This window comes from Schistocerca americana, chromosome 9, assembly GCF_021461395.2.
Source record: "Schistocerca americana isolate TAMUIC-IGC-003095 chromosome 9, iqSchAmer2.1, whole genome shotgun sequence".
Taxonomy (NCBI): Eukaryota; Metazoa; Arthropoda; class Insecta; order Orthoptera; family Acrididae; genus Schistocerca; species Schistocerca americana.
In genome coordinates this window covers 40,747,762-40,772,199 of record NC_060127.1, presented here as the reverse complement: position 1 = coordinate 40,772,199, position 24,438 = coordinate 40,747,762, and the positions used below count along the sequence as shown (strand labels likewise).

At 40.8% G+C, this 24,438-nt stretch overlaps 1 protein-coding gene across 1 annotated transcript; it reads right to left on the bottom strand.

The window, feature by feature from the left end:
* Window positions 1-450: 450 nt before the first annotated feature.
* On the bottom strand, window positions 451-23,649 carry LOC124551049 (serine/threonine-protein kinase TNNI3K-like). The gene is made up of 2 exons (XM_047125919.1): window positions 23,525-23,649; window positions 451-1,410 (listed from the first exon to the last, which is right to left on the bottom strand). The coding sequence occupies exons 1-2, from the start codon at window positions 23,545-23,547 to the stop codon at window positions 915-917; spliced, it is 519 nt and encodes a 172-aa protein (XP_046981875.1). The 5' UTR covers window positions 23,548-23,649; the 3' UTR covers window positions 451-914.
* Between the last annotated feature and the right edge of the window lie 789 nt (window positions 23,650-24,438).

Genomic DNA, 24,438 nt, shown 5'->3' with positions numbered 1-24,438 from the left:
GCAAATTTGTTTGAGGAATACTTGCAGCAAGTTGTGCAACACTATGACTAGTGTCTACAAAATAGCACAAACTATGTAGACTGGTAGTTTAAGATTTGTGGTTTTCTGTATCCATATTCTTTTTGTTTCACTATCAATCTGAACTTAATTTCTGGATGCACCATTTTATTTCCCCACTGAAGGCGTGACAGGCAGTCCTTTAACTGGACGCCCAGTTCCACTTCCACTGCCCAACATTCTCACTTCAGAAGGGATGCAATTAACAAGCCTCATGCTAGTGTAGAAAGCAAGAGTTTCCTCAACAATGCACTAAAGAGGACTTCCTCTGAAATCTGATCACTGCGACAAGTGAACAAGGAAAAACTCAGTGGTAACATAGTAATAGTGCGACACTGTTACTTGGATGGTAACCTGAGAATATTCCATCAGTAAAATAAATGAAAGCCTATATTGCCATAGTCAATATTTATTTTGTAATTAAAATAGGACAAAACTAAATTCAATAATATTTTCAACTGTTTTCAAGAAACCTTTGAATTCTTAAGCATGCACTTTGTCATTTCTAACTATTTATAAATAGTTAATTACAGATTGTGATGCAACCACACCAAAAGAAACCAAAATGACTTTCACTTTACATTGTCTAATATCCAAGCTGTAGTTAAGTACTCTGGTCTCATAGTTTTTATCACCTTCTCAGAGGTCAAGAAACGGAGTTAAAAGTCACAACATGCATGGAGTACATTTAATGACATTGAGATGAACATCAGCGGCAGATGCCAGTCACTTATTACGACACAGTTCAGAAAAAAAATTCAGCTCTTTAACATCTTCTCATCTCTGTCCACAATACCTGAATGTCATTGTTCACACGTATCCGTGAGCTGTGTGCATGTACTGTGTGTGCATGTACCTCACTGTTCTTCTCCTACATCCAATTTAAGATGTAGGAGAAGGTTGCTCACATCCTCCATAACGCACGTATGAGCCCTTTCCTGGAAGCCCCTGTCTCTCATTTTCGCACCAGCCTTCAGAAGCACATTCACCACACGCTCATGGTTCCATGCCGCAGCCAACTGCAGGGGTGTGTCCCCCATCTCGTCGGCTACTTCCAGGTCCGCTTTGGCAGCAATCAGCAGCTCTACTTCCTTTACTCTGCCATACAATGCGGCAAAGTGTAGGGGTGTCTCCTGCTTGTCACTCCTCGCATTGACATTTGCACCACACTCCAGCAGACATTTCACCGCTGCAGGGCGCCCGACGATCGCCGCGACATGCAGTGCAGTCCACCCAGTCTTGGCTCGTGCGTTTACAGGCATTCCACCAGCAACTAGCAAACGGATGTTATCCTTACTATCACATATTGCAGCACAGCTCAAAGCAAGGGCAGCTATTGTTTGACCGTCTCGGCTGCAAAAAAGAAAAAGTGTTTTATTTATCTCCATCCTTTTAATAAGACACATTTATGTACCCCACTGCACATGTGCAACACACACACACACACACACACACACACACACACACACACACACACACACACACACACACACTTTCCTCTGTGCTACCATGATGAGGACTCGAAACCGAACTGCAAAAGTTTTGGCAAAATTTTCACAAAGTGTTGCTCATGAATAACTGCATGCAAAAATTTTGGGTTTCATGACACAGTATCAAACAGCAATTGCACTAAACTATCAAGCTCAAAAGCCCTCTTATAGTTCCTCAAGCAACACGATGACGAATGTGTCTTCCTGAATTTGAGAGCTGTCAGCAGTCACAGTCTCCATCACTACCAAATAGAAATCCTTTAGTAACCCTGAGGTAATATGTCTCTATCAAACAGCATAAATGGGACAAATCTCTCTCAATGAACTTTCTCTCCTTATGCTTAATACTAAAACCTGAGAGTAATTTGCAACAGTGAAAGTATGAAAATAATTTTTTGATTTGTTCAATAATTTGTAAGTACAAAAAATTTTTCTTAATTTTGTTCTTTTGAAAAAGAAAATTCAACCTTTCACTGCACCAAAATTGCAGTCAGTATTAAGGTACTTTACTTTTTTATTGAAAAGTAAAGATTGCTAACCATCATATAGAGGAGATGATCGAGTTGCACACAGGTACAACAAAATGACTGCTGTACATTACATGTATGCTTTCTGCCAAAAAGTCTTCTTATTGAGAACTATGTCTGACCACCGAGGCTGAGGTGATGTGTTGTTTTTTTAAGCCCTTTCGGCCAAAAGCTCACGTCTAGCATTCTTTCGATGTCTGTATTCTTTTCATAATACTGTCATTATTTCATTCTTGATTTTTCCATTTTATCACAATAATTACTTATTTGTAACAGCCAAATCATAACAATAATTCCTAATTATCTCATCACTGGTTTATTTCAATTCCGAAGAACTAACCACTTTAGACGGAGTCACTGGATTGGAGTTTAGAATTGGAAGTTTGATTACTCCTTGTTCGAAACGCGTAGCCTCACCAGATCGCTGTTACCGAGTTGTGTTTGTCACTGTGCGCATTCGACTTTTAATGTCAAAATGGAGGGAACAGCAGCAGCAAAAGAGATATTACACAATATGCTTGAAAGAAGGAAAGCTACCTTCAATGAAATGGACATAAAAATGATTAAACATTGTGGCACTGGGATGCTAATAAGTCAATCGGTTCATGGAGTGGAATGGAAGGCTTCTCAATGATTACCTATTTGTTTGTGATGATATGCAGTTTGGGCAGAGGGGGCAACACAGTGTTCTGCCAACCACTTGATGGGCCAATAAGGTTAAGTGGCCCTCCCTTAATGAGAGTGGTAAGAGCCCACTTCACGAATAAAACTCTAAACTAAATCAGCTGCTGGGGCATCGTCTCATAACACCAGGGGCAGCGAGTTTGGGAGATTAGAAGTCCACCACAGGGAGGCTATGTTGGGACAGTCCAGCATAATGTGCACCACCGTCAAATGGGAGCCACAATGACAGTGGGGCAGATCCTAACTATGGAGATGACCACGAGTCAGCTGAGTATGGTAAATGCAGAGCTGGCAAAGGATAATAAAGAGTCTTTGAGAGAGGCCAGCATGAATGACTTCCACAGATTTGTAGTCTCCTTTGTCACCCTTAGTTTGTTTGGTGAAATCCAAGTGAGCCATCCCGTATTCCAGGCACCTCAAACTTGACAGCGTAATACTGATCAGTGGTCTGTTTCTGGAACCCAAGCAGATGAGAAAGGACCCATCACTGCAGGAATGGATACTCAAGTGATCAAGAGATCGTTACCAACTCCACAGTGAAACCACTACAGCCATCTGGCAAGCACAGCAGTTCAGGACATCCTGCGCAAGTATAACCAAAGCCTATATCACCAGCAAGCCATCAGTGTAGACAACTTCTGAACCCCGGGGTGCGCCAAGGTTGGAGAAAAATTGGCAATAAAAGGCCTTGGGATGTACCGAGTCTTTCTGACCATGTGATAGGTGAAAAGAAACCTGTCATTGAGGGATGCACTAAGGAGGTGTATCAGACTGGGTCCAGAGGCAAGGTGGAAGAGGAAACAATGAAGTTCAGAGAGGACAGACCAGATGCAGACTGAATGTAATCATTGATTGGGGCAGCCATTGCAAGAGATGGATTACCATGCTTAAACAAGCTGTTGTTGGCACCTGATCTGCAATGGAGGGATCCCAGTCTCCGCAAGTAAGCCGTTCACAAGGCTAGTTTAAAGGCTCATGTCAAGTCAAACCCTGCAATGGGACATCAGCTCCAGTGTCCACAATGCTGAGGGCAATGCAGAACTGTATGCCAGACTCCCATAATTGAGACAAGATTTTATCAGGACTTTGTAAAGCTGTAGAATGATAGTGCAATCTGCAACCCTGCTGGTTTTACTCAGGCAGTGAAATGGATTAAGTGCAACTAGCACCTTCACTTAAGCTGGCGAAGATGGGGAATCCATGTCAACTGGGAATCTTAAGACCAGCACTAAAAGGTGACATCTCCACCACACTGAGTAGCTGGTCATCGAGGTGTAAACTTCTGGTTGTGGGTGAACAGCACAATGTCAACAGAAGGGCACAGGGCGAGTCTTGTCGGCAGAAAATCAAAAGCCTGCTCCTTTCGAATAGCACATTGCAGTCTACTTTCAGCAACACTCTTCCTACATAAGCAATAGTAGAGGCAAGACTGTGATACTGAGGATCCCACAACTTTTGCTAGACCATTAATGGCTACTAGAAAGATAGGGACTCTCAGTACAGTGCATTGCCAGACCCCATTTTCTTGGATGTGGGGGGTACTGTGGGAAACACCATCTCAAACCTGGAACGTATAGTGCGACAGGAAGTTCTGGATGAAAATCGGGAGTGCAACCCCAGAGACTCCACTCAGGTAAGGTAGCAAGGATGTGGTGTCACCATGTGGTGTTATCAGTCTTTTGCAGATCAAAGAAGACAGCTATAATGATTTGACATCAGGCAAAAGCTGTTCGGATGGCAGACTCCACATTAACCAGATTACTAGTAGTGGAACCGCCTTGCCAAAACCACTTTGGGACGGAGCCAGAAGGCCCCGAAACTCAAGGCGCCAACACAGCCATGCCACACTATGTGTTCAAATAACTTGCACAGAACATTGATGAGATTAATTGGCTGATAACTGTCCATCTGTAGAGTGTGCTTACCTGGTTTCAATACTGGGACAACAATGCTTTCTTGTCTGTGCAATTGAAACTCATGTGGTTAAAAATGGCAAGGATTTGATGCTTACAAGCCACAGGTAGGTACTTTATCATTTGGTTGTGGATGTGGTCTGGCCCTGGAGCTGTATCAGGGCAGTGGGCTAAGATACTGAACCTATTCCCACTCACTGAATGGAGCATTATATGGCTCCAAGTGGCTTGTTGTAGAAGATTATTGCTTTCACTCCAACCGCTCTTTTAGGGCATGAAAGGCAGGTTGGTAATTCTGACACTGAGGCTTGGGTGTAATGCAGAGCCCAATGTTCGACAATGGTGTCTAGGTCAGTGTAGACAGTGCCATTCAATTAATACCAGGTACACCTGCAGGTGTCTGGTATCCAAAGAGATGTCTCATCTTAGCCCAAACCTGCTAAGGAGAGGTACACGGTCCGATGGTTGAAACACACTGTTCCCAGCATTCTTGCTTCTGTCTTTTTATTAAGTGGCAACCCAGGCATGGTGCCGCTTAAAGGCCATCAATGGGTACCCATCAATGGGTACCTCTTATGGCATTGGAGAGCCCACCTACGATCTCTAATGGCCTCAGTGACTTCTGAGGGCCACCACGGTACTGTCTTCCGTCAAGGTGGGCCCGAGGAACAGGAGATTGCTGAAACAGCTGCAGAAAGAATGGCTCCCTCATTGATCACTCCATGCTGTGGGGAGCCAAGGTCGGCAGCAGAGGCAAAAGCATCCCCGTCAGCATTGTTGAGAGTCCATCTGGACAGGCATCCAGAGGGTTGACACTGACGGAGGGACATGAATATCAGGAAGTGGTCACTACCAGACAGGTCATCATGGACCCTCCAGTGGATGGATGGGAGAAGAAAAGGGCTGCAGATGGAATGGTCAATGGCCAAGAAGGTTCCGTGCACCACACTGAAGTGAGTGGGGGTACCAGTATTCAGGAGGCAAAGATGACATTGTGCCAGTAAGTATTCGAGGTCTTTACCGTGACCAATGACCATGGTTCCACCCAACAAAGTAGTAAAGGCATTGAAATCACTCGAGATTAGGAAAGGTGGGAGGCGTTGAGAAACCAATGCAAACGGTATCTTCCGAGACACTTCATATGCAGGGAAGTAAACAATGCAGGTGGTAATATCCTAAAATGGCCTTACCCAAACAGTCACAGCCTCCAAAGGTGCATTAAGAAGTGTCTAGAACACGTGTGCCAACTTCGCCCAACACCCTGTCATAGGCAGCACGATTCTTTTAACATCCTCGGTATCCATGAAGGGCTGGGGTCTGCATTGCTGGGAACCAAGTCTCCCGAAGGGCAATGCAGAAGGCAGGCGAAGGGCTTCAAAACTATTGTAGCTCAGCCAGGTGGTGGAAAAAACTGCTACAACTCCACTGGAGAATAATGTTGTCAATGAACAGTGAGGCCATGAAGGAACCAAGGGGCAAGTTATGCCTCAGGATCACATTCTGCCATTGGTTGAGCAGTTATGTCATCTACATACGTAAGTTTTAGGTTCTGTTGTGTGGTGTGTATCAGGACCTCAGGAGCCGGAGTCACCGCCTTGGCCACAGGAGTGAAACAGGTGGAATTTGGGGGGTTCGGGACCACCAGAATGTCCTCATTTTTGGAGGACTTTTCTTGTCTTTCCTCTCTTTAGAACATCTCAATGAATATGAGGGCTTCTCTGAATCATTTTGAGGTAACGACGACGATCATGAAACTCTGCGGCCAGCCTTCAGCCACTGAATAGTGCGGAAGTCTTTGAAGAATATGTCCTGACGGAACCCTTCCTGGGTAGAGAAGCTGGAGGAAGGCGATTTGTCTCTGGCTGGGATGTGGGGACCAATGTCACTGGTGGGTGGGAAGCTATTGATCCCACAGTAGGTTTGGGGAAAGCAGCAAGAGGGAAGCCCCCAACCATCACGGGGGTAGGCATGGCTGAGCAGACTGAACTGTGGAGGGGGACTGGAGTAAAAACTGTAAAGGCAACAGTAAGCAGGTACAAGTGGATGCAGGATACAATGGTTGTGCTGAGATGAAGGAACTTGCATGTGATGGATTACCACATGCAGAAATGTGTCAAACCAGTGTTAGGGCTGCTGCTGCTAACAACAACAACAACAACAACAACAACGTCTCTCTTTAGAATTGAGGAGCTTAACAGCAATTTATACATGCTCGGGGTGGCAGTGCACATTTCGTAACAATGCAAAGATCTGTGGTATACAGTTAGTATGGTAAAGTAAATGTATAGTAAGTTTGTTGGTCTGTGGGTAGCATTGTGTGTCCCACATTTCCGACTACAATTACTATTACTACTGCCAGTTGAGATCTGTGATATTACAGAGTTATGAAACTATGCTGGTATCGTTCATTTGTTCCTGTGTTTTGAATGTGTGCAAGTGAAATGGCTTGGAAGTGAAAGAAAGTGGTTGTTTCGATACACAAAAAGTTGGAGGCACTCACTAAGCATAACAAAGGAAAATGGTTGAAAAACTGATGTAGAACGTGCTGTCAGAATGAAGGAAGAAGCAAAAAGAAATTTAAGACTACTACTTGAAAATGGTGATAAATGACAAAGACAATTTGCAGAACTGTGGTACAATACTTCATTTGATTCAATGAGGAAAGAGAGCAGTGTTCCACCATCTGTTCCAATCCTGCAGCAAGAGGCACCAAACATACAGCAAGCCACCTCATGGTTAGCCTAACTTCACAGCCAGCCAAGGTTGATTAGAAAGATGGAAAGCTCGTCACAGCCAATGCATAATACATTAGCCGGCAACAACATAGCCACGCTGACATTCGTTAAACGTCTTCGCTGTCGTTATGCTCTCAAGTATCACACAAGTTTGAAACAAAAGAAACTTACACTCTATTTCAGCAAATAAATGTGAGTAGATTACAGCAACTACAGACTTTAACTGCCAAGAAAGGGTTTACTGTTCAAAAATGAGAAGTATGTATATTGCAGCACATATTAAGTACATTTAGTAGAATACTGGGTGATCAAAAAGTCAGTATAAATTTGAAAACTTAATAAACAACGGAATAATGTTGATAGAGAGGTAAAAATTGACACACATGCTTGGAATGACATGTGGTTTTATTAGAACAAAAAAAATAAACCAAGTTTTGCTAGACACGTGAAAGACCTCTCGCACGCGATGTTTGGTGATGATCGTGTGCTCAGCCGCCACTTTCGTCATGCTTGGCCTCCCAGGTCCCCAGACCTCAGTCCGTGCAATTATTGGCTTTGGGGTTACCTGAAGTCGCAAGTGTATCATGATCGACCGACATCTCTACGTATGCTGAAAGACAACATCCGACGCCAACGCCTCACCATAACTCCGGACATGATTTACAGTGCTGTTCACAACATTATTCCTCGACTACAGCTACTGATGAGGAATGATGGTGGACATATTGAGCATTTTCTGTAAAGAACATTATCTTCGCTTTGTCTTACTTTGTTATGCTAATTATTGCTATTCTGACCAGATGAAGCACTATCTGTCAGACATTTTTTGAACTTTAGTATTTGTTTGGTTCTAATAAAAGCCCATGTCATTCCAAGCATGGGTGTCAATTTGTGCCTCTCTATCTACATTATTCCACGATTTATTCAGTTTTCACATTTATACTGACTTTTTGATCCCCGGTATTATGGATTATCCAGATTTTAGGCAATCTGGATTACATCTGGTCCCACCTAGCCCAAATAAACAAGGTTTTTATGTACTGTCAAACAGTGTTACTAGATTTGTTGGCCAAATCTAACTGTTTTAGCAGAGCTTCGATGTGTTTTCAAAAATATGCACACCACAGAACTTTGAATTTTCTACACTGTTGTCCCATCAATGTTCAAGAGGAGGGAAGCTCTATCTGTATGGAACTACAAGGAAAGTACATCACTAGGAGTCTGCAGGGTGAAATTGACTGCAGCAATGTTTATATTCATGAAATACCTACAGCAAAATTATATGCAGCAATATTATTTAGGTAAAGGATGACACCCTGAGATCAGCCTGTACCACTGTCTTGTGGTGGTGACAGTGGCTAGATGTTGGGCACACACACACACACACACACACACACACACACACACACACACACACACACACACACACACACACAGAGAGAGAGAGAGAGAGAGAGAGAGAGAGAGAGAGTTAGTGTGTTGTGTGTGTGTGTGTGTGTGTGTGTGTGTGTGTGTGTGTGTGTGAGGGGGGGAAGGGGGGGTTGGGTTAGGTTAGGTTAGGTTAGGTTAGGTTAGGTTAGTGTTGTTTAACGTCCCGTCGACAACGAGGTCATTAGAGACGGAGCACAAGCTCGGAGTAGGGAAGGATGGGTAAGGAAATCGGCCGTGCCCTTTCAAAGGAACTATCCCGGCATTTGCCTGAAACGATTTAGGGAAATCACGGAAAACCTAAATCAGGATGGCTGGAGACGGGATTGAACCGTTGTCCTCCCGAATGCGAGTCCAGTGTGCTAACCACTGCGCCACCTGCGCTCAGTCGGAGGGGTGTGGGTGGGGGGTGTCATCTCTTCTTACGACTTATTGTGTGGCAAAAACAACCAATATAAAGTCAATGGGTCAATGGATATTAATTACTGAATACTTCGTGGTATTCTGTTTTAGGGTCTGAAACCATTTTAATACTTCACCTGCCATGATATTCCTGGGTTATCAACTTCCTTGGGTTATCAACTCCCTCAGGTCATTTTGTTTTTTTTACCCCATTCTTCTGCTTTACTTTTCACTAAGTAAACTATTTATGTATAAATAAATTTAAAATGTCACAGTTAGCTATCTAATACTACAATTTTTTATGAATATAATGTAACTAGATGGATAAAAATTCTACTCTCAAAGAGACAGCAGGAGAACGTAATACGAGGATACTGAAGTTTGCAAGCTTTTGGAGGCAAAGGCTCCTTCTGGCATAAGGGTTGAGGGGGAAAGGCAGACGTGCGAAGGAAAATGACTGGTGAGAAGTAGAAAATGGTGAGAGTTCAGAGAAATCGTCCAGAACACCAGTTTAGGAGATACTTACTAGATGAGATGATCAGGGAAGACTGATTGTTGGGGATTGCACCAGACAAGTTGTGAAAACCTGAGAGCTTAACCCCTTAACATAAAATTTAAGTTCCAATGGCCCAGACCCAAAATGTAAACACGACTGCCAGCCCAGGTCTGAAATGTAAACACTATCGATCAGCCTTAGATCCATTCAACAGTTCGGCAAATCTGTCTTGTGCAGCAAACATGCACAACTTAACAGAATTGGGTTAGGGCTCCTGTCAGTTTTTTATTCCAAAATATTATTATTTGTGCATAGTCACAATATTGCTTTCCTTCACTGTTGCTGCAGTCTTCATTTGATGGTGTTTGTGCTGTAAGCTAGTGATGCTAAGAAGCGAGAAAATGTGTTACGTGAAACTGAAAGTGAACATGGTAGTAGCCAGAAGTTATGTATACAATGTACTATAAAAATAATGAGTGTGATCTTAGCAATCAATAAGTGTAAGAAAACTGTGTGCAAATATAGGAACTGTTACTCGTATTTTTGTGTGCAGTATTTTTTCATAAAGCATAGTGCATGAAGGTGATCACCACTATCAATGATTTTTTCAGTTTAGTTTTTGTTACATCAGCTAGATAATGTAAATAAAAACTGTGTGTAATATGTATTTTACACTGTAAGTATAGCCTGATTGTGATATTCTTGCACTTGGCCTTCCATGGCCATTGTTGGGAACACGCGTTTACATTAAAGTGGTGACCAAGGAAAATGCACTGCAATGTAAATAATTTCACGACAGTAGTGCATATGCTATTAAATGTTTCAGTGGTTCCTCATAAATATCATGATAAAAACTCCCAATAAGCTGACCAGAGTGCTCTTACTCTCAAATGCAATAATTGTGTGTTCAGATGATAAAATGTGAAAGTAAATAACAAATAAGTAATGAAAGGAAGAAAACTAACAAGACCAGCCACGCGAGTGGTATGTAAGTCACGATTTCAGGTGCCTTTAACTTCTGCAAAACCATAGAACATGATTTGTTACTGTAAGGCAGTCAGTCACAGGATGTTGCTGTGAGTCACCAATGGAACCACAGAGCTTTCAAGGAAAATATGTCTTACTTGCATTTTCTTCACATGAAGTACCTCTGGCGTACGCAATATCAAAAGTTTTTATGACTAGAAATAAGAAAGTCCGGATAACTCAAAGCTTCAAAGGAAGGGGTGTCTTGTTTTCACAACTTATCGCGACATTTTTCAGTCAGGTTTTCTGCTATATCTACAGTAAAACTGGTTATAAACTTGATAGTCTAATTGTGCATTACCAAGGTAGTGGAGATCGCAGAAGTATAGTAACTGCACCACAATGGCAGCGCACACTGTACAAATAGTCTGCAGGTTTTACACCACTGTCACAGTGTGTAAATTTTGAAGTTCACAGCAGTCTTCCTTATACTTTTTGGAATGGATACATGTTACAGAGACTTATTAGTATGTCTTTTTATTGTTTAATGCTATTGATGTGCTAGTTTAATTCTGATTTAAGATACACTGTTTGCATAGTTTACAGTTAATGTGGAACATGAGTTTAAAAAAATGGTTCAAATGGCTCTGAGCACTATGGGACTTAACATCTGTGGTCATCAGTCCCCTAGAACTTAGAACTACTTAAACCTAACTAACCTTAGGACATCACAAACATCCATGCCCAAGGCAGGATTCAAACCTGGGACCATAGCGGTCACGCGGTTCCAGACTGAAGCGCCTAGAACCTGGAACATTAGTGAATATATGAAAAATAGTATAAATGTGTTGGTATGGTCCATGGTTCCGGGCGGGAAGGAGCGCCAGTCCCTGGCACGAATCCACCTCGCGGATTTGTGTCAAGGTCTGGTGAGCCAGCCAGTCTGTGGATGGTTTTTAGGCGGTTTTCCATCTGCCTCAGCAAATGCGGGTTGGTTCTCCTTATTCCGCCTCAGCTACAGTATGTTGGCAATTGCTGCGCAAACAAGTTCTCCACGTACGTGTACACCACCATTACTCTACCACGCAAACATAGGGTTACACTCATCTGGTGTGAGACATTCCCTGAGGGGACCCACTGGGGGGCCGAACCGCACAACAACCCTAGGTTCGGTGTGGGGCGGCGGAGGAGCGAAGTGGACTGCGGTAGTCGTCGTGGGGTTGCGGACCACTGCGGCTGCGGTGGGGACGGAGCCTCTCCGTCATTTCTAGGTCCCTGGTTAACGTAACATAACATGGTCCATGGTGGCTTTACCACTGCTGGTTCACTTTAAAGTGAGAAAACCAGCATTCTCATCATCATAAGAGCCACACCTGATAACTGTGTATCAGCAGCCATGCACAAGTTTCTTTACTGCAAGTCCCAAAACCTGGTAAGTGTTTCTTTACACAGATTTCAAAGCTGCTGATACATTTACACCAGTGTCAAATGTTAGACAAGGTCTCTTAGGGAAGAAATTTTGGTAAGACAGAACCCAAATAATTACACTTGTATAAAATGATTACCTCAATTTATTAGAGCCATCAAAAATAGAAAACTATTCTTTTTATCGGATTTCTTATTCAATTTCATTTATTATAAAAAGAATTTTGTGAAGCTGAATGCTGTACAGGTGCATAAAAAATATTTACGTGCAGTTTTTCACAGTCAACTTCTGATATTACCTTCCACAGAGTACTAAAGAATTGTACAACTTAAAATTTGCAGATTTAATTTGTTGACCAGCAGTGTATGGGCCCATTTTCCATGCACCTCCACCTCATTCTTCTTTAGTGCGTTATATGTCCAAATTTCAAAACCAAATGTTATTTATGTGATTTAGAACATGGTCACTGTAATGCAGCTACTTAAATGTGTCGGCAGAAAACTCTTTCATAAAAGAGGGCTAAAAATAGCTATTTTTGGCATTTGTAGAAAAATGGTGAACTTTGCCTTTGATTTGTAAACTATTGGAAAGCAGTAGGAGACTGAAATTTTATACTCTAAGACCTTGGGTAGATAAGTTATTACTGCAAGGTTTCATCCTGCAATTACTTCCAGAGATACAAAAAGCTAAACTTAAGTTTTCTTGGGCATCTATTTTTTGTCAACCTTGTTTCAAATTAGCCACATGCAATTCGCACAGTAAATCCTATTTATTTCTTCACTTAAGAGAGCACAAAAAGTTGTACAGGATGTCCTAGTTTTGTCTCTGTCAAGAAGATCTTGCCAGAGATATGTCCCAAAGTTGCTGGAAACTAACGAGTCCACTGTTGATAGCTGCACTACTGGATAAAACTAATGATTATCTCTCCATATATTACATAGGCAAAAGTAAAACTTGACCAATGTTCACTGGGAACAGTGCACATGTTGACAAAGAATTTCAGCAAAATCCGTGATGGTAAAGTGGGAACTTTTCCTGAAATTAGACCATTTGGCATGAAATGGCCCAAATGATAAATCTATAGACTGGGGCAATGAGCACAGAGTTTTTAGGGATGAATATCAATTGCCTAACATGGAATGAATGCATAAAGATAATAGCAAAAAAGAATATCAGCGTGTTAGGATTCTATCAAATTTGGAGCAACCAATGGCTTTTGGCGACATATTATTCCTATGTACACTCATTTCTTTACTTTGGAATTCTTTTCTGGGGGTCAATTGCACAGAACACAGATATATTTTTCAAACTGCAGAAAAAGGTTAGTACTACTACTACTACTACTACTACTAATAATAATAATAATAATAATAATAATAATAATAACAATAATAAGTAGTAGTAGCAGCATCAGCAGTAGCAGTAGTAGTAAGGTTCGTTGTAAAGAACTCTTTAAAGAACTAGGTCTGCTTACTGCACTAAGTGAGTATGTTTATCAGTCAACTGTAATAATTAGGAAAACATTACTAAGTATTTCACTTAAAGTTCTACGCATTATCATGGAACAAGGGCCAGTTTTGTCTTGCATATTTACCACCTAAAAACAAACAAAAACAAAATAGCCTTTTCCTTAAGGGAATACTAAAAAGTTGCCTATGAGATAAGAAAGCTTACTAAAATACATCTGTTTAAAAAGGCAGCTATTATATGCTTCACAGGTAATGCATACTCCACAAAGATTGCTTTGGCATCCAAGTTGCAGGATACATCTACAACAATCTCTCACAATACACAATCACTGTGTATCATTTTAAGGAGGTGCCAATATATATACTGAATGATAATGTCTTGTGATTACCCTGAGCTCAACATCCCACTATTACGGGGCGATGTTGACTCAGCTTTCTGGGCAGATTGAAGGGACGAGATGAAGATGTACATGGGACTGAAGTCAGTTTTCTCCAGGAACTGCAAGGACATTGCTGAATTTTTGTGGTACAGGAGTCACCAATGCCCATAGTATGTGTAGTTGTTAACTACATTTTACAATATAAAATACAGTTTATCATTGCACTTTTAAGTCATCTAATGCGAACTGTGCATAAGCAAAATAACATTGCATTATAGGAACCCACCAAATGAGACCGTACCCTTGTTGAAACTCTCATTCAGGAGGCTGGAGATTACTACATTTGGTGCTGGTGTTTAAGGTTCTCCATCATTTCAGACAAATGCTGGGACAGTTCCTTCAACAAGACCACAATCAACCATATGCCCGATTCTCGTAAAAGCATTTATATATTCTATGTGTATGTATATTTTGTGCTATCTATTTTTATAGCACTATGATGACAAATCTTATTGCAGTTTCAGAAGATTGCTGCACGAATAAATATGTAAAGTAATAAACCTGCTATAGATGCAGATGGGGCCTTCTTTTTTTTCTTGGGAAAAGCGGAGGGTGCAGATTTTCTATGGATGTACCAGGTGGCACTAATTTATGGCTGTGGTATCTGCCACTATCCAGTCAACCACACTTTCAAATACAAACACCGCCAGTTATGCCATCATGTTTCCTACAGCCGTCACCACATCATGAGGACACTGCCATGAATGATCACACCACTGCCAATGAAATGCAAGCATCCCCTCTCCCAAGCTCCAGCGGCAGGTATACTTAAGTTCAAACATTCACGCACTGATCCCTTTTTGTGTGTTTGCCGCTGAACAACATTTGCAGACTTTTATAGTGGCCAGGGTTTGACATCATCTGAATAAACATTGTATTGAAAAGTGACATAGCTATGAATCATTTGTATCTGTATATATTTCAACATTCAAAGCTACTGTTTATAGCAACTGATGCTGCCACTACAGCAACAGTTATGTACTATTTTTTACTATTTGGTATTGAATCGTGACGAAATGTCACAGTTGGTTCTCTGCATTTCCTCCTTGTCTGTAGTGTGTTCCTTTTGAAATTCTCGCTTCGCACTCTGTCGTTTCCTTACCCTAGCCAGATGGCGCTGCGGCCGGCTGCCTGCCGTGTTTGTGAGCAGCCAATGTTACTGTCTTGGTCGCAGATGGATCAAAGGGGATGAGGCCTGGTTGTCCATTGAAACTCCTGTCCTACAGATGTTGTCGGATTTAAAGTAAGACTTTTAACCATTATTTTGCATTATTTGCAAGCAATTGGGCCTTCCGGCGTCTACAGTAATACAGCGAAAATTATTTGTTTCGGCAATGTGTAAATGACTGAACAAGGAGCAGTTTATTTAATGTTCACCTTAGGCTCGTGTTCTGCATGTGCTGTTTGCAAGTGTAAACTTGACTAACCTTTGTCTGTTGATTTTGAGTGCATCGTCAAATACTGGATCCAAGTAGTGACTTTCAATTAATTAGCTGGATTCTTCCTTTTCCTGATCAAGATACATGTTAAATGGCAAAGTAAAACTGTAGACCTTAACTTGCTACCTCATTTGCATGGATTCATTAATAGAGCCTAATCTGCTAACTAATTAAGGGGGATTACGGAAGTGTCCGATTCCACCCGTCTGCTTTGACCCATGACGTGATCAATATGGCAGTAATGGCTATTCTAAGCACCTCCAATATGGTGCCAATGATGTCGCTACATACACGAAAAGATGTATAAATAAGACAATAACATCTCCCTCCTAAAATTCAAGCAAACTAAAGGGACAACTGTGGGAAACGGGGGTTTTAGGGAGGAGACAAGCTAAATATGACAGTAAAAAAACACGATCTCAAAACAAACAAAATGATGGAAAAAAATTACAAAAGCTACAGGAATCTGACACTTCCCTTGACCCCAAGTGTCACAGTAGCTTTTCCTGCACTTACAATCTGCAACATGTTAGATGCGGATACCTTACAATATTATGCACCTGGAGACCATTTCATACACTTGGAGAGTTAATTAAAACCTTTGAAACCGCTTTACCAACTCACAGCTAGTCACCTTGCAATTTGGCTATGCTCTTGATGTAGACCTCTGGCTATTCTGCAATCAGTCCATCACCACAACCTGCATCCCAAAAACTAATATACTAAAAAAAAAATTTAAAAAATGTATTCAGTGTTCCATTCTGTTACTGTGTGGCACACATATATCACATGTCAGTTGCCATCTGGTTTCTGTAGGCTCAGTTGATCTAATTTTGTGACCCCAAGTTGCAAAGAGCTGTCCCACAAATTGGCAGCTGATGACCACTTCCCAAGTACAAGTAAGAAGATTGCCATTGCTATAACTACCTTGCACGCTTTGTGCTTCTTCAGTGGATACAGGAATGAGGAACATATGCTGTTTATGAAAAGGGAATTCAGATATCAGTTTATTCTACATATAATATCTGAGAGACTTGCACCTCCCTCCAATATTTCAACAAAGACTTATATCAAACAATTAAATATTATATGCGGAGATAGGACATTATGGGAACAACTGAAATAGCACATCACTTCACTGCAATTTGCATTTATTGTAATACTTGATAACAAACCAAGAAAATGACGCATATTACACTTGACAGATAATAGCACTATAAAAATAATGAACACCCGATTCAGTTTCCTGCACTTTAACTAAAGTTCAACAGGCGAACACAATTTAAGTTCTGCCATAAATATAAATATGTACGTAGGCGCGTTAAAGAACTGGCTATGAAACAATCACTTATAACATCAAGGCAGGCACACTCCATGTAAAGAGAAAATAATTAGCAAGTTTACACATTGACTAGAACATTAAAATGAATACCAGGAAAGCGCACCGTCCACACCACCTTACGGCGACAGTTAACCTCCACTAAGTTCCTCTCTTTACTATATGACATTAAGTACAGCTCAATAGTAATTAAAAAAAGTTGGATTCCACCCATATATAAAAAATGAAGATGCTTTAACTTTTTAAACGAGAAAGCGCTGGTATGTTGATAGACACAAATATTCAAGCTTTCGCAACCCATGGTTGCTTCATCAGGAAAGAGGGAAGGAGAGGGAAAGACGAAAGGATGTAGGTTTTAAGGGAGAGGGTAAGGAGTCATTCTAATCCCGGGAGCGGAAAGACTTACCTCCTGGGGGGGTGAGGGGGGGGCAGGTATACACTCGCGTGCACGCACAGGCAGACATATGTAAATGCAAATAGGTTGGGCAGAGATGTCAGTTGAGGCATAAGTACAGAGGCAAAGATGTTGTTGAATGACAGGTGAGGTACGAGGGGCGGCAACTTTAAATTAGCGGAGATTGAGGCCTGGTGGGTAACGGGAAGAGAGGATATATTGAAGGGCAAGTTCCCATCTCCGGAGTTCTGATAGGTTGGTGTCAGTGGGAAGTATCCAAAGTATCCAGATAACCCAGATGGTGTAACACTGAGCCAAGATGTGCTGGCCATGCACAAAGCCATGTGTAGCCACAGGGTGATCCTCATTACCAACAAACACTGTCTGGCTGTGTCCGTTCATGCGAATGGACAGTTTGTTGCTGGTCATTCCCACACAGAAGGCTTCACAGTGTAGGCATGTCAGTTGGTAAATCACGTGGGTGCTTTCACACATGGCTCTGCCTTTGATTGTGTACACCTTCCGGGTTACAGGACTGGAGTAGGTGGAGGTGGAAGGGTGCATGGGACAGGTTTTACACCAGGGGCGGTTACAAGGGTAGGAGACAGAGGGTGGTTTGGGGATTTCATAGAGATGAATCAAGAGGTTACGAAGGTTAGGTGGATGGTGGAAAGACACTCTTGGTGGAGTGGGGAGGGTTTCACGAAGGATGATGGATCTCATTTCAGGGCAGGATTTGAGGAAGTCTTATCCCTGCTGGAGAGCCACATTCAGAGTCTGATCCAGTCCCAGAAAGTATCCTGTCACAAGTGGGGCACAAAATTTTATGGTGGAAAAACAATAAATTGGAAATTGACAAATCTATACTCAAAGGAGCTGCACTCCATCTAACTACCCCCACCCCCCCCCAAAAAAAAAGGGCAACTTAAGGGCTACCTAGAGTAAAAAATTGAGAATAGCATGCTTATAGATTGACCAGAATAAAGGAATAGATAACACATACATGGCTTCTGATGGGCGACAAACTGTGTTGGGCCATTGAGCAGTGATTAATTTAAAATAGCCGCAACATACACTAACCAGGTTACCAGCGTATTTAGAGATAAGCGTCGAGCAAAGACCCTGGCCAGAAGGTAATCAAAACTAGCAGGATTCCCTTACATGGCAGACGTGCCAACACATCCATTCATACCGCAGAATCAACTAGCGCAACATAAATCATTGACACATTTCAGATAATATTTTAAATCAACATACTTAAATACCTTTGTTTACTACTAGCCTTAATTGGGTCAAAGGAAGCTTCCAATTCCACCGGTCTGCTTTGACCCATGGCGTACGGGTGGTATGGTCTGTGACGTCATTAAGGTGCGGACTATATGAGTTGATTGTGTTTGTAGATGTCGTCAAGTTGTGTTTGATGGTGCTCTCTCTCTCTCTCTCTCTCTCTCTCTCTCTCTCTCTCTCTCTCTGTCTGTCTGTCTGTCTGTCTGTGTGTTTTTGGTTTTGTTTTTCGTAGTTGTAGGTGTTGGGTTTTTCGTATCAACAGCTATGGTTGACCTGTATAGGTTAAGGGAAATGACTGATTCTAATTTTCGTAGTTTTATGTTTAGGTATTGGTGTTTTGGTATCGTCAGCTGTACGAACAAAGTGACTGCATGGTAAAGCTAAACACCAACACAAAGGATAAATACACATCTCTCAAACAAAATTGCAGTCATTGACCAAGGGGTACTCTGAGTCTTTTGCCTTAAGGGACGCACAGCCTCTGGTGATTTGCCACAGGGTAATTGCATTTCATTTGATTTCGTACTGTCATTTATCTTTGTATCTGTATTGCACTAAAAAACCTACAAAATAGTGAAAATATTGATGTGTGCTGTGTGTGTCATTTGGAAACAAAATTTCCATTCATCAACATTACATGTCGATAACAGGTATGCCCACTTTACTCCTATTGACCTCCAGCTTGCATTCAAAAGTGTTAGGTTCCCTCTCGGATTTGTTTTATCGTTAGTGTCAGCTGTAAGCAGACAGTGATACACAAAGTATGGATAGTTCTACATATGAATTGGCACATATGCATCTCGTGTTGAGCCACCGAATACAATGGCAGAGCAGCACAGCAACACTATGCTGACCTGTTCCTACAATGACTGCAATCTCTTAACAATGCTTTTGCATCTGTCAGAATTACTGCATTACTGTTTTACATTCAATATTATGGTGAACTTCATTACATGCTCTCACTCTGGTGAAGGTATTTTCACAAAAACAAAGCTCTGTGGTAAACCAAATAAATCGCAGTAACATTATTAGTCTGTAAAGAGCCACCAGAGACCACAGATCCAACATGACATAATACTATGAACATTTCCCTGAACAGCCTCCAAAATTTTGTCAAAGTTGGGATTCACCCAGCATAAAATTGAAAACTTGTTCCAGTTCACACTTAAAACCCAACCCTACCTCATGTAAACCCTCTTTCATTGCAGTCCTTTCCCTCCAAAATCCACAATATTTACAGCTTCACATCGCCCAATACAAACATTACCAGTTCTTTCCTCTGTCACAAAGCAGCATTGTGAAACAAACAGTTGCTGTGTGGAGGTGTTTGAAGTGGTGCGCCCACCTTTTGAATACTCCAGCAATGAGGAGGTAGTTAGGCATGACATAAATTAGAAAAGCTGTAGCTACACTTTTGAGTCTTTACTACATACCTGTCTACTGGTTACCCCCATGATCAGCCTTCACTTACCTACAAATCACATTTCAGTAGGGGTTTTCCACCTATGCAAACCACCTAACTAATCATTGCTTTTAGTCAGGTGTTTTGTGTAGGAAAATCCCTACTGAAGTGTGAGCTCAATGATTTATTAATCATATTTTGCCTTTCGTCATGCTGCAATAGACAAAGAATTTACAAATGCAATAAATTAATCATGGCACTCATGTTGTACAGTATTAAGCCCAATGGTCAATGATAGTGAGTAAATTGGATTAGTTAATAACCTATCATCACACTGATAGGCTGATATCACGAACACAATGGAGATAAGAGCTTTGTGGAAACTTAACATCACACCAACATTAATACATTCATGAAATAAAATCTGATAAACTAAGCGGACCTCCACAGAATTCAGGGGCTTTGGTGAAGAAATGTTTATGTTATTAACAGCTTCAAATAAAACTTAAAATATCAGACCACATTGGGAAAATAGGGATTTTTCATCACGAATGTACATGTAAATATGGAATGCTCAATGTACAGACCAAACCAATTCAAACAAACTATGACCTTCACCCTAACCTATACCTCAGGTTATGCTACATTTCTGTTCATCATTGTAATCTCAAAATATATATCAATTAGATAATACAATCCAAAACTTCAATGGATTGCCATCCCCACAAGACTCACAGGTCTAGTAAACAGGATGGTCTCAGCCACAACACCCATGAAAAAAATGACATCCTAAACAAAACTTATGAACTGGATTCTACAACTGAAACATATAAAACAAAACATCCCAGACACAATCTAGATAACAAACAATGTTTTACATGGATTGCTCACATTATTCACTAGACCTGAGACACTGAAACCAACCAATGTTTTAAAATTTTCAGTTCAGCTACAGGAGCAAACTATGAATGAAACAAGCTAATCCAGTTGCTCACAAATAACTCAGAGCTAACAGGCCCAATTTGTGACAAATACCTTTGAAGATCATCCAATTATTAAGGAACAATAATCGTATGACGTGAACTTACCATTGGCAATCAGTTGTTGTTTATCCCACACCATTTACTATAGGAAGGGAAAGAACCATTAAGTTTGTCCAGAGATTTCCTATTGCCTATAGTCGAGACGACATGAAAAGACAGGCCGTAGTGCTGTCGCCAGCTTTCAGCTGTGAAGTGTTAATGGCTGCACGCAAAATAGTAGTCATCTACAGATCTATGACAACACTGTGGTGTTGCCAGAGACATAGATAAGACTGAGTGCCCATATTGCCTACCGTATTTCTCTTTTTCTATAGCGGAAAATGGAAATTGTTACTAGCTAGTCTTGAGTCGTCCGTCTTAATTTACAGTCTGCAGAGAGCGTGTGTTTGACATGGGTGTGGATCAGTTATTAGTAAAAGCAACAACAATGAATGCAGGAAGCTACTGCGATAATCCATTTAAGAAGCTGTGCTAAGGCTGAACATTAACTTTATACAAAAAATCTACACAAGAAATGAGAAGTTTTACACACTGCTTACTTGGACATATAGCCTACGCATTGTGCAAGACTAAAAGAAGAAAACAAATCTGAAGGTATATTTAATTGTTTGTTGTTATTTAATATCCAATACCAATTCCATTTGAAGCTGTGTTCCCAGAGCCAGAGCTGATTGCAGTCAAATTATTTTTTATAAGACCACCATATTTATATTTAAAAGCCCGTCAATTCAATGACACGTGGCCCCATAATTAAATGCTATCATAGGAGATGCAGGACCTTATAGGGAGTGTGCCATTTCCCAAAGTAAATGGTTAAGTAAAGGGTATTAGGCATAGCTTCTTTAGTTAAGAGTACAAGTCACTTTGACAATCTTTTGTTATCAACTATATTCACACAGTCTGACATTTAACTAATCCGTATTGCAATCAAAAAAAAGAGTAATAGATTGTCATGAGCTCAATGCAGATGGTTTGAGCTGCACAAATTATTTGTTAAATTATTTATAAAACCAATTTGCAAATGCAATCAACAGCAGTGGAAGTAGGAGGGTGGGGGGAGAGGAGATACAGTAACCATTAGGAATTAATGTAATGATAAAACGCCACATTTGCTTATTACTAGCTCCGCTCTACCACTAGCTCTGCTCTACCAAAGCGTTTTGCACAACATGTTGAAGGCAGCTCGATCTTTAGACGTGTTGAGGATCAGGGTCACGAAGACATGATACTCCCATTGGCATCATCAAACTAATAAGCAAATGTCACCAGTGGTGGTTTTTATTAACAGCACATCTAAGAACCAAAAGAATATTACACAGAGTAATGTTGCACACCGAGAAAAATTAACTGAAGTATCCCATATCGAAAACTAGTCAATCAGGCAATCCACGTTTTCTTATGTATATAAATAGTTGAGACCCACGAGTGACTATTCACTAATGTTAATTACTAATCATTATGTGATTTTTAAGTACAAGCAATGCTGTTATTCAGTTATGCTAATGTCTACTCACTTGTAATAACTAAGTTACACCCAATGTTAAATTATGCCCTAAATGTCAACAAATCAAAATTATTACATAACTGAAAACATGCAAAGTTATTTGTTACCAACTGTTTACCAAACGCATTTTCACAAATATGTTTATAAAACAATATATTGGTAATATTCTATTTATGTCTAACACTTTCCGCCGATTTGTAAAACTTAACATGGTACCTGAACTTCTGTGAAACTTATTTTTAATTAAAAGTTTCTTTAAGTTAACATTTTAATTACGGGTAATGCTTTCAACATTACTGCTGTTACCTCTTGATACTATATGGACTCTAAGGCGGCTGCTTCCGCCTGGAGTGTGGCAATTTTTATGGTGAAATTAGTTGCTAGAGGCATGTTCGTCCGATTTTGTTAAAAATTGTTTGAAGGTCAATAAACCAAAGTAAATATTACGTTTTTAGAATGTATTTTCTTTAGTTTAAAGCCAACGTTTCGGCCATGTCCGAAAATGCTGGGCTGCTACAAGCTACAGGGAGCAGACAATCTCGCGTATTGTCAATGGGATAATGAGCAAATAACATAAGTAAAAACATGACATCGAGTTAGTGTCATTCATAAACTTCGTGAAACGCTTCCGTAACAGGAAGAAGCAATCAAACACTTATTCCGAACTTTATTCGCGGTAGTAGGGGAGTTACTGCAGTACACAATATCTACATCGCGTACGATCATCATTTAGCTAAGACAACACAAAAAAGTTTTGCTTTTTATGATGAAAACCGCCCCTATACTAATAAATTCGAACACAAACAAGGACACTAGTTCAAGTTTAGTACGTGTGAAAATTATTCGTATTTTTCTCCTAAAGGAAAAATTGTTAAATCAAGGGGACGAAATGAAAACTGACCGAAAAAGTCCGAAAGTGCTTCGAATCGCGCTCCCACACAATTTAGGAACGCCAGTGAAGGGCATGGGTGCGCAGTCGAAATTTTAGGGAGAAAGGCACTCTCCTCACAAAACTTTTGCAGTATAAGCAAATTCACAGTCTCGGCCTACATCAATAAGAAATAAACTGCTCCAAATACTTACGTCTTTACAAATCCCGACGCCATGATCTCCGAGTCGAAATCAACCACAAAGACAAACTCCCTCCCACACTTTCCTCCTTTCACTGAGAGCTGAGACACGTGATGTTTGTAGCCAAGTGGAGCCAACAGCTGAACGAACCCTGATTAGTGATTACCAACACAACGCGATTTGAGAGCAGCACATATGACTGATGTTACACTGTGTGGGTGACATACAAATATAAATATTTTAAGACGACAAAAAGTAACTTTTAAACATTTATGCTGAAGTACTTTTTTCTAATAAAACAAAGAACATAAAACTTGCAGTTCTACCTTCGAAGAGTTCTACAGAACACATTCCGCCATTTTGCGGTTTCCACCATCATTATATCACGGCTTACAACCCAACAAGCAATTGAATGGTGGAACGCGGGCATAGAACGTTAAAAGCCAACTTGGTGACATAGTTGGATAATTGGCTGCTATTTTGTTTTGTACACTATTATCTGCCAATTGTAAATCAGTTTCAAGAGACTATATTCATTGCGTATTTGTACTTTCCGTAGAGGTCATTGTTTTATTGTACGGTAACGCCAATATTAATCAAAAATCATTTAGAACGAAGCCCTTTTAACTTGCTACAGCCATTATGGAAGTACTGAGTTGTCATGACGTAACAAGCAGACGTTCGCCATGTTTGAAGCATATATGAATTTTATTTGTGCTGGTTACTTTTACTGTAGTGGTTTCTTTTTCTAATTTGTCTTTCGATTTCCTATTAGTACAACTCGAGGAGCGTTCCTGTTGAACCCTGTTAGAAGGGAGGATTGCAAACCGGTACGGTACAGACGTTCAAAAAAATGGCTCTGAGCACTATGGGATTTAACATCTATGGTCATCAGTCCCCTTACAGACGTTCAAAATTTATTGACA

Bases quoted from the DNA above. Each gene is read 5' to 3' on its own strand.
- LOC124551049 (XM_047125919.1), bottom strand. From the start codon at position 23,547: ATGGCGTCGGGATTTGTAAAGAC. The intron at 1,411-23,524 runs GTAAGTATTTGG...TCTTTTTTGCAG, and splicing joins GCGTCGGGATTTGTAAAGAC to CCGAGACGGTCAAACAATAG.